This window comes from Buceros rhinoceros, unplaced genomic scaffold, assembly GCF_000710305.1.
Source record: "Buceros rhinoceros silvestris isolate BGI_N320 unplaced genomic scaffold, ASM71030v1 scaffold632, whole genome shotgun sequence".
Lineage (NCBI taxonomy): Eukaryota > Metazoa > Chordata > Aves > Bucerotiformes > Bucerotidae > Buceros > Buceros rhinoceros.
Window position 1 is genome coordinate 134,364 of NW_010396962.1, and position 11,447 is coordinate 145,810.

General features: G+C 45.7%; 1 protein-coding gene across 1 annotated transcript in view; it reads right to left on the reverse strand.

Annotated features, from left to right (window-relative positions):
* Positions 1-11,421, reverse strand: part of ABTB2 (ankyrin repeat and BTB (POZ) domain containing 2) — a 116,965-nt gene extending 105,544 nt beyond the window's left edge. The window contains exon 1 of the mRNA XM_010146039.1: positions 10,557-11,421. Within this exon, the coding sequence (XP_010144341.1) occupies positions 10,557-11,421 (865 nt within the window). The remainder of the gene's footprint in view (positions 1-10,556) is intronic.
* Positions 11,422-11,447: the final 26 nt, after the last annotated feature.

The window sequence follows — 11,447 nt, forward strand, 5'->3', positions numbered from 1 at the left end:
CCAGATCCCAGCCCCAGGGTTAAATGCTACTAGAGTTAAATTTGATTTCTAAACAGGTTTAGTTGGTAGCTTCACTCTCATTTTTGGCAGATTCCTCAGTACTGGATGCAGCGATATTTGGCGCTGTAACACGCAGCCCTCACCTCACTCCTGTTCACAGGTCCACTCCTCCTCCCCGCTGAAAGGGGGCTGCAAGCAGGAAGAAGTTCTTAGGGCCAAATAAAAGCTACGGTCGGAAAACACCCAGAGAACAAACCACCCCTTCAGTCAAAATTAAAAACCACAGACGGGCCTGGGAGAAAAAGTTTTAGCTCAGGTTTTGACCACACGAACTTTGCTGAGCTCCTGTTCTGTCAGTCCGGATCGTGGCACCAGCACGACATTCCACGTGGTTTTGTTATGTTTTAGTTACGGAGCATCTTCTATTCAAAAATTAAATTACAAACTGATGGAGAAGTTATTTTCTCCCATCATCTGTCACAGGAGCGTAAGTCTACCAGGTGTACGCTACCGACACACTGGGAGCTCTGCAAACAGGGTGGTTCAGCACCATAGATGATGCAGCTTGCGCTCTCATTAACAGAGAAGAAAACCGCGTGCTCTCCAAAGCAGGTCACCCCCGTACTCCCTGTTCCACCCTCCAGCTCCAAGGAGACCCACTGCTGGCCCCATGATCTAACCAGCCCCACTGACCAAACGCCGCCTCTTGACGGACCATCCCTGGAGCCTCTTATGGCTGGTTCTACCCTGTGCTCCGTACTGGGCTGACCAGTGCGCTGAACCCACGCCCTGCCCTCCCAAATTCCAGAGCGATGGGGAGGAAAGATGTGGAGACCGAAGGCTGCACTTTCACTGGGCGTGCCGAAGCACAACCCCACGCGGTTACCTCAGGGGCCTGATTCTCCACCGCTTTACCCTTCTTTCAGACCAGCGTGGCCAATTAAGTGAGGGTTGAATCAGCCCCCGTCATTATAAATGGATCATTTGAAGTTATACACGTTACTGTACATGGAAAAAATTCAAGCTTTTAAAAAAAATGAGCATATAAAATAGAAAAAGACATTTAAAGCGCATGCGCACACAGGAGCCGGTTTGCCTTTGCGCTGCCCGTGCAGAACAGACCGCCTGTTCTCTGCCTCGCTTTTAACTGCAAACCTTATACTCGCTGTGTATACTTTGGACCCCTTCCCACCCTGCCATGATTTCCTGTCTGAGTCTGCAGCCCATGGCAACAGCAGAAAACTGGAGTGCCGGCTTTGCAGATGGCCAAACGCCCTGTGCCAATTTAGCATCTTCTTCCATAATAAATGCGTTATCTAAGGCTTGGCTAGACGGCAAGAGTTACCTTTGCGCTAATAAATTATATTCTTTTTAGCATATGCACTGTGTTTGCCTTGGGGAAGCTCTGCCCTTCTGCAGCAAACGTAAACCACAATCGCACCATTTTACATCTACATCATCATCCTCTAATAGGAAAACAATATTCTGAACTGCTGTCAAGGTAGAAGAAAATTCACGCAGTTTTATCACTCAATTCCAGTGGGTCACCGTGACTGTTTAAAAACAACAGTCCCCTCCCCAAATTTAGTGATGTGCAGCACGTTCATCATCCCCCAAAATAACCCATGACCAAAGCAGCATCACCACTTCTGCAACAAAAATATGAGAACCAAGATTATATACGCAGGGAAAAGGTGCCGGAAACAATTCCAGGGTTGTTTTCCATCAAGAAAAGTAGTGTTAAACACAAATCTTCTTGAGTGGCTTTAATAAGAGACTCTGCATCTGGCAGTGCCCCGAGAGAGCAGGGAGGACACATAGTTTTTAAGGAAAATATTAACAAGAACACACCAGTCCCCCACATGGCGCTCACCGGCGCAGCTACAGAACCACCCCAGTGTAGAGGCTTTACGCCCCCTCTGCCCCCACGACAGGGCATCCAGGTTTTCTAAGGAATGATGGTCACCATCAAAGCTTCTCCCACCTCGAGGTGCAAAGCCCTTAAGATTATTACAAAGCACCAAAACAAAAACGCCTCGGACCGACACGTGGCCTCAATTCAAGTGGTTTCAGCAGACGAGCCCAGGCAACTGCTTCAGGGACAACCCAGGCTGTTCTCATCAGCAGAACCACTCCTTCGCCGCCGTGAGAAATCACGGACTAGAATCCACAAGCTCTGCTTTATCCCATAACAAAACCCTCCGGAATCTCAGCACTGGTAAATAAACACACTGTATTTCCCCACCCCACCCCCCCAAGCCCGGTTCACAGCTCTGATCCATCTTCATCCTCCCTGCTCTCTTCTTCCTACCCCTCACCAGGCAGAAGCATTATTCAGAACTAGGAGATTCCCAAACCTATCTGGAAATGGATCAACCCCTCATTAAAGCTAATGGAAATGATCCCTTTGGCTCCAGCGAGGTTAAACTGTAAGGTACGCAGTGCTTGCTCGCAGCTTGCTCTCAGTAGCAGTTCCTAGACAGACTTCCTACCCGATGATCTTACTGTCATCACCCCCACGCATCTTGAGCATTCAAACAAAGCTGATGCTCACTCCAGCCAAAGTTTCCGCAGCAGAAGAGAACTTTTCATAACACTTCTTTAAAGATATAAATACACAGGCTCCTAGACAAGCTTTAGAAGTTTTTAATATATCAACAACAGAATGAAATGGTTTATTAAAAACAACTAAAGATGATGCGTCTTGGTTGTCTACTATCATAGCTGTCCATCTTCTGCCACTTCAATGAAAATATCCAAAGACACCTTATAATTTTCGTATAAAAGTTCCAGAAACCATACTAAGACCATAATAAAACTGTATCCGTTCAACTCAGGAGCGATTTTTATGATCCCTAGACTAAACAAAACTGCCAGCGCAAGTTGAGCTCAAAACAGGGTGGGGGGCGGAGGGAAACAACACTCAAACCAAAGGGCAGAAATTCACCACAAATCACACGCACATCCCCCCCCGAGGAACCCCGTTTCAGTATGTGTTATCTCCCGGGTTAGTACAACAGACACGCAGACCTGATGGTTTGGTGAGACCTGTGGCATTTGCTCAGGAAATTGCACAAAACCTGAGAAAGAAGGAAATAAAGAGCAAATCCCCAGCCGCTGACGATGTGGAAAGAGATGAGCACTTCTGAGGACAACTTCACCGCGTGCGCCAGCGCATTGATGCTTCTCCCGACTCGTGTCGCCGATTCTTCCCAAATTCAGCACGCAATAAAAGACGCCTCTGGAGTCAACACTCAAGGGGCACGCGGAGGGGCATGCGCTGCCTGCATGAAACCAGACCTGCTCACCTCCCCGTTCCTCGGCACACCCGGACACCGCTCCCTCACCCTTCTGGGAAGGTTACAAGCAGCTGCAGGGTCATCAGTGGATCATCCAAGTGAAATCAAAGTTAAGATGGGTAAACTCTCTAAAAACAGCTGGAAAACTGGGGTTCTGCTTTCATCTGCTAGGTTTGACACGGGTCTGTGCTGTGCAGAGTGTCATTTGAATACAACAAGCAAACAAGAAGCTGACTTCTACTAAATTCCATCAAAAGATCAAAAATCCAAAATGGCTTGGGGAGCGATTGAGGGGAAACTGCCCTAACTCCCTGCTTGAGCTGTTTGCCAACAGCCACCTCTGGCCCTTCAGCTGAAACAGGAGTGGAGCACCACAAGCAATAAAATGTAAATATTAGAAGAAAATCTGTTCACTGTCATCTTGGAATTAATCAGAAAAAAACCCCAGCTATATAGGATGAAAAAAATCATAGCTAATTACGCCTCTGCATGTTTATCTCTTGAATGTATAAATCCCAGCATAAACATAGCCATATTTTCTTCTTTATTCTCCAGGACCCAGGCAACAGATTGAAGACCAGGCTAGAAAATGAAGTCACAGAAGTACCCAACACGGACTGTAACATTATAAACACTGAAGAATGGGACAAGCAGATTATGTCTCTCATAGTGTGCCTTTCCTCTCATCCCCAAAATGTCATAAACACCGTTTCCTTTGATCTTATGTAGCCCCACAGCACATTTATTGTTGTTATAAACCCACAGGCACAAACCAAAAAGCTGGTCTGAACTGTTTATTTGGCTTCCGTTCTTAGTCTCTAGCCCATGATTATGCCACAAATACCCTTCATCATCTCCAGTATTTGGGTGTCACTGCACAAAAACTTCAGCAATTGTTTAAGCACTTTTTCCTTCGTTTTGCTTTATATCAAGATGTCTTCATTTTTTGGACAGGGGAGCCAACCACAGTCTCCTGACATAATGCCATAGCCCTGTAATACTACAAAAAACATCACTTTGGTCATTCAGAAACTCTCCAGCTACATTTTCTAAATAAAATAATAATAAAACCACGGCTTAGACTTCACTTTCACAAACCTATCAAAGAGCTGACTCAGCAAACAGCTAAATAAACCCATGGAGACGCATATACTCAGTGTAAGTGTGGAGAGAAGCCTCACACAAAATACATGAGCAACGTACACTGGCCAAGATGGTTAAGAAGGCACTTTGCCTTCTCCTGCCCCATCGCTCCAGAGCCTGAAAGCACTTCACATAGGCGACTGACGAAACCTCGCAGCACCTTCCAGAAGCTGTATTTAGCTCGGTTCAGACGTGAAGCAGGTTAAGTAACCTGGTGAACATCAAACACGTTCCAAGAACAAAATGGTCCAGCGGTAGTGATTACACAACCAGAACAAGACAGACAAGTGCTCAGGCCTACAACTAATCCACAAGCTGCCAGGGTCAAACCAGTACGAAGAACACTGGACAGTTCTTGACAGGAAGCAGGTAAGGGCAGTCACAGCAGTTCCTGTGATCTGGTTTAATGATTCTCACAGGTGACAGTCCCCAGTCTCGCCTCCACTGAGTGTCTGCTTCAAAGAAATGTTTCATGTTAAGATTGCAGTAAAGACCAATCCAAACCACCGCCTCCTAGAAGACCACCACAATAACCATCAGCTAGACCATAGGTAATGAAATCACAGCATCTAGCAACTGGTTTTGAGCAGATGAGGAGGAAGTTTACAGTTCTAAGGGACTTTCATCTGCAAGGAACATTTCAGTAAGTAGGTTTTAACAGGCAAGGATTTTATAGCTCAGAATTCCATTTCACTTCAACTGGAAGGACTGATCCTTCGTTTCCACCCCTAAAGACAACAGCAGTTACAGTACACCCTTCCCTCAGAAGTTCCTTTCACACTATTAATTCTAGCCCACATATTCCAGGCTCACAAAGCAGCAGGCAGACACTGTAATTACACCTTGACAAACCGCCCTTTGCCGTGCCCTGCCCAGGGCTGGTCTGTCCCAGCGCTGGTCTCTCCTCGCTCCGGTTGCCAAGCACACCAAGTCACACCCACTGTAGCCAAAGGTTTCCTAAGGAGCTGGATGAGCTCACAGTTCCACCTTGGTTTATGACCTACATCAGAGTCAGGTCTGGATGTGTTTGGGTGGAAGGAACACACCTTCCCACAGTTGTGCATCCCTTCCTCTTTCCATCGGTGCCTTCTTGGGATAGGGGCTGCCCTGCCAACAAGAGAACTCCACTTGAAAGGCTCTTCTCACTCATAAAGGCACAACTTTGAATCCTTAAACTGACTTAGATGCTCTCAGCAAGGTCCAGCAGTTATTTTTTTTTAAAAAATATAGCTCTTGCTCTGTATTTCTGTTGAAATATTTTTGTCCCAGTTTGTAAATTAAGAAAGCATGAAGCCACCATTGTCCTGGTTTAACCATTGCCTCAGGCATGCTTGGATTGAACCAAATGTCACGTCAGGCAACAACATTCAAAACATATAAAATAAGCCTAGTAGAAGAAGAAGAGCATCAGAAATTATTGGTTTTATTTTATCGTTGATCAGCCTGAACTCCCACAGTTCCCCGTGAGCAAAGCCACATTCTCTTCTGTTGACTCTGGTGGAGTGGAACTGCCTGGCTGCGGCCATTCAGACTTCTCATCATGCAGCCAGTGGTTTGCGTTTGTAGGAGAGGTGAGCACGCAGATACAGGCACTAACATTCAGGCTTAAAGAATGTGTCCCTGGGCATTTGTGGACATAAATCCAAGCTCGAATGAGTAGAAGCACACAAGGTGTGCTGGGGGGACATCAGTCCGTGGTTCGAATGGCATCATAGCTACCATCAGCTCATCTAACATGGTGCATAAGTCTATGGGATCCCTGCCCAGAAATCCCCAGGAAGCTCCAAATTCCTGCTTCAGAGATGATGACACAGAGGCGTGGGGGTTATCTGAATGATTTGCAAACCATTGCACTAGGCTGGTGTTAACACTCAGCTTAGCTGACTGATTGTGTTTGCAGGGCCCTTCCCCAAAACGCACCCCTTCCAACATGCAGCTTTTTCCTGAATAGTTGTGGAGCTGATAGCTTATTAAAATTGATGAGGCTCTTTGAGTGCACCAGTTTGTTCAGTTCAGATAACAAAAGGATTTTCTATTTGTTGAAATGCCATGATTTTTTTTCCAAGCTGCATTTCAGTCCAGTACCATGACTCCACTGAAACAAAATTCCTTTTTATAGTTATCAAAATGGTCTGAGATAACTTTTTTTTAATAATGGCATAGCTCTAAAAATCCGCAATGTTAAAGTCAGCCATAATTTTTAATCTGTGTTAGTACAGTGAGAAATAAGAGGAAATGGAGCTCGTGGTACTAAACCCAAACCCCACGCTTGATGCTTGGTAGGGTGTGCCGCAGCATTTAGCATCAGAGAGAAGAAAATTCATCCCTGGTCTAACTTTACTGACTCCAAATCACCCCTTCCCACCAAGAGGAAACACTGCACGTTACCCCCCTCAAACCCTTTCTCAGACAAACGTCCCAACCCAAGCAGAGCTTATTTCAGACTCTTTCCACCACTCATCAGCTGAGCAAACCAATGGACTAATCTGAAGACTAGTTCATCCACAAGAGGAAAACTTCAAGCATTTTGGCTAAGAAGTATGTGGAGAAACAGCATTAGCAAGTTCAATTCCCTCCCCACCCTCTCCTCTCATTTTTTGCAAAAACATCTGTCACCACTTACATCCAGAGAACACCGGGATGTGCCGATGCATTAAACAGCACAGCAGGTGTAGTGGCTGTTGCGGGAGCATGCAGCGATAACCAGCTAGTTAAATACAACTACGGTTGTCAGGGCAGTAACACCAACACCTATTTGCACTGCCGACATGAACCATGTGCCAGTTGAGCACAGCAACATCAAGAATCAAATCTCATTTCCAAGGTAAGTTCCTATTTCTCCTTGTTTCCAAACGTTTTAGATGAATAGACTCTAACATTCCAAAGCAGCACATCTCAAAATCCCTGTGAAAATACCAGACACGCTCTCTACTTCAGCTGTATCAAACCAACCCATCTCATATATCTCTGTGTAATTAAAAACAGAAGATAAATCACGTATTCCAACCCACACGACTTGTCTGGTTTTCCCCTCCAGTATCTCTGCTGTTCAGTAACTGCTCATCAGTTTTGCTGCCTTTGTTTCATTTTCTTTCCAGCTTGCAGTCCATTATTTTTGCAACATCCCACCTAAAGTCTGGTATAAAAGACTTTGCCCTTGGAGGCATTAACGCACCCAAAGAGCTTCACTGATCTCCTTACGGGCACAAGCTCAGACGACATCCCTTCTTCCAAGGCAGAGAGAACCAAGGCAGGTGTCCCAAGTCAGAACTCACACTGAGGGCAGAAAATGCCTCATAGAAGCAGCAAAGAGCTGATTAAAGCCCAGCTGCACCGAAAGGGCAAATAAACAAACAAGCCACAGAGGATTATTTACTGAAAAATAATATGAAACTTCCCCTTAAGCATTTTCAGATTTGTAATCGTCCCCCTTCACACACCAGGTGTTGGTTAAACACATTGGTTACAATACGGAATATTAAGCCCTCAGCCTCCAACACCTCAAAAGCAGGAACTGCACCGTGGATTGTAATGGGAGATCAGTCACTGAAGACAGACAGGTCTAAATCTCAGTCTCTGGAGAATTTCCCAAGATTTATGTATTTACTTACTGTTTCTTAGTGTCTGCAGAAGGAAGCTATCCTGATCTAATAACAAAACCAGTATTCAATAGATCATAGCGCCAGAAAGGCCCATTATGATAATCCAGCGCAATCTTCTACCCCGTACGCCACCACCGATTTCATCCAGAGATTGCGACGCTTGACTGGAGTCAGAACTTAACCTCAAAGTGCTTTTTTATCTCTCGCATCAAGCTCAGTACTATAAAACAAAGCCCGACAAACAAACCCCAGGTTCACAATTTACAAGTACTCCATGAAAATGCTCTTACTATAAAAGCAACAGACGTGACAGTAAAGCAAGTTTTCCTGTCCCTTATACTGGAACAAATCCAGTTAGTTTATTGCTAGATCTAGCTCAGCTTTAAATTAATGTAAAGGATCATTTGCGAGTGCTGTGAAGAATCATGAGAATACTGCTCATTTGCAGCTCCTACAGGGAGAAGAATAAAGTTATTTCAAGCTTTTCTGCATCCACATAAAACCATTTGTGGTCTTACAATTGCAAGAAAAGCCATTTAGAAGAGTCACTGACTTGTGTCAGGTAAAATACCAGTGACAGACTGTCACAGGAAATCACCAGATACCTTCATGTGTGGGTTTATTCCCTTTTCAGACTTAAAAAATGCATCCAATTATTGACAGAATCGACCTGAAAGACAGGAATAACAAAAGAAGCGACAGAAGCCAACCCTTCTGCGGCCAGTGACTGCTCAGCATCGCGCTGCATGAGCGTTATCATAACTGACCATTTGGTGGTTTGAATATTTATGAGTGTTTCCCTGCACACTCGCTTGTGTTTCCATTGGACAGCAGCTTCCACCCACTCACCGCAATTTTTTAAAGGAGATTTCTCTAAAGAAGAAAAAAAGCTCTGTGAGGGACTGACTCTTCCTCTCATTTCACACACAGAAGCTGCGTGGCAGAAATGCCAAGAGCAGCAGAAGAGCACATTGGACTTTACAGAACCACCTTCTTTTATTCCAGCTTCCCTAAACAAGGAGTAAGAGAGGGAACTGACTCCTCTTTTTGGAGCTGGTGACAAATACTCCCGTGGTACAAAAAGAATTACAAGTGTTTTGGCAGCAGACAAGACACCTTCATACCTTTATAGTCTTTCACCTAAAAGCTTGTAGTTAAAGAAGATGCCTGTGGTTGACTTTTGGAGTTACAGTGCCATGGGTTCTTCACCGTTATTTCACATACCTTTAGTAACACCGTCAGCGGAGAGAGAGCACATCAAGAGCACAAGAGAGGCTTTGTGATCACCATCACAGCAACCATCCTCCTCTGTTGTCATTTGCACCAGGCTGACCCAACGGGGACAGTCACTGCACTATCTACTAGTGATCTGAATCGCGACATTATCGCTTCGTGTAAAACCCACCCAAAGAGGGGAACTCGAGCCAGCCCTTCTCTGGCACAGTGTTTCCTTGCCAACATTCACCCAAGGTATGTTTTTTCCACTCCCTGTCTCTCACTACAAGATTATCTTTTGAAGAGGAACGATCCATCCAGTTTTATAAAGAGTTAAATCAGAGAGATATTAGGATGGAATATCTGGCTGTAACGACAAGGCCAGCAAAAGTCACGACGCTGCGTGTGGTACACAGAATAGCTTTCTAAATTGAAATGTTTCTCTAAATTTTCCATGGAAAAACTTGGTACATCTCAGTGTGACAACACAAGATAAACAGAGCAGCTTCTTAACACAACTGTCACGGCTTAAAGCCTTCCAAATCGCTCCTCGGTCTCGGAGGAAGATGCCAACATTCCTCCATGTGCTTATTTCCTCAGTCGTTCAAAACCTCTGCTTTCCAGCCAAATTACAGAGGTAAGTACCTTAATGCCACGTTATCCTCATCACCGATGAGGATACCATCCTACAGGCTCACTTTGTCAAGCCAAGCTCAAGCTCCAGTTCCTCACACAACTGTGATTACAGCACAGGCTTCTGCTGAACTAGAAGGGACTCTCAGTAACACGGAGTTAGACGGGTTTGCTCAGAAACTGAATTTTACTACAGCAAAGAAAAAGACCAGAAATCAATGTGGTTTTCCCTCTCCAGGCTGTACCTGGGAATAGCATCTTTAAGATGAAACAGCAAGATACTGACTACAATATTAATTTTGTTTAAAAACAACAGTGGTATTTTCCGGAGCGCAGCTTGTAAAGCACATTTCACCATGTGGTTACAGAGAAGCACGTTTACACGCCAGTTACAGTGAAAACCATCCAAACAGCAGCTGCTGGAAAGTCAGGAGACAGCAGGGTTTGGTTTCCCACAGCCTCTGCACCTTTTGTAAGCCAGCACATCTTACGAATACAGCAGGATCATTCTTGCCTGGTAAAACCATCATGTTTGCTTTACGCACAGACAAACCACAGCAATTCAGATGAAAAGAAAAACAAAATAAAACAACCCAAGTCCATAGAAAACAATGATTTTCCTACAAAGCTGCTGGTTTGAAGAGTAGAAAGTACTGGATCTTACCATTAGCATTTTTCCCACAGATGAGATGCTCGTAAGGTTGCAACACTCCCCAAAGTTCAGCATCGTTGTTGATAACCATCTCCAGGACTTCAGCCGAGATCTCCCCTCCTCCACCATCTGGGCTCTGACTTGCCAAAACCCTGGCCCTGATCTCTTCTACAAGGTTCTCCATGCAAGCGGTTAAAGAGATGGCTGCGTACTCGTGGATCCTCACAGAGATCCTGGTGTCCACCATCCACCTGAAAAACCTCCCCACTGAGAAGGTGAGGCCACATCGAGCTGATTTCCCTTTCCTCAGTCCGTCGCCAGCACTCATGCTGTACAGAGAAAGAGCCTTGACGGTGGCCAAGACACAGCTCTCGGACAATGACCAGCTCTGGATGAGCTTGATCGCGCTCTGCACCTCGAACCTGGTGCACTTGGAGTGCATCACGCTGAGCCGCTGAGCTTCCCTGGAGACCCTGATCAAGACGCGCCTCAGCAAATGCGAGAGCCGCCTGACAGCTTCCTGAGAAAAGGTTCTGCTGTGGCCATCTCCCTTCCCTTTTCGGAGGATTTGCCCAATGTCTTCATCAGTCCAAGGATACTCCTCGAGATCCGGCAGCTTAGGACACTTGGAAAAGATATCTGCGACCTCGGGGTCTTCCGGCAGGACAGTGTTCACGGTATCCCAGCTGTTGTTCCTACTGTTCATGGAGCCCGAATAGTACCGCCAGTTGCCTCTGTGCTGAGAAGAGGTGAAGGCTTGGGAGTTGGACTTGGACGAGGAGAGGCTGAGGGACCTGCAGGAATCCCCTGCCCCATAACCAGAGTCCAGAGTCAGATCCTCCAGGGTCTTCAGAGTAGAGCTGTATATCCCAGCCATAGGAAAGACGGGTTCACCCCACCGCC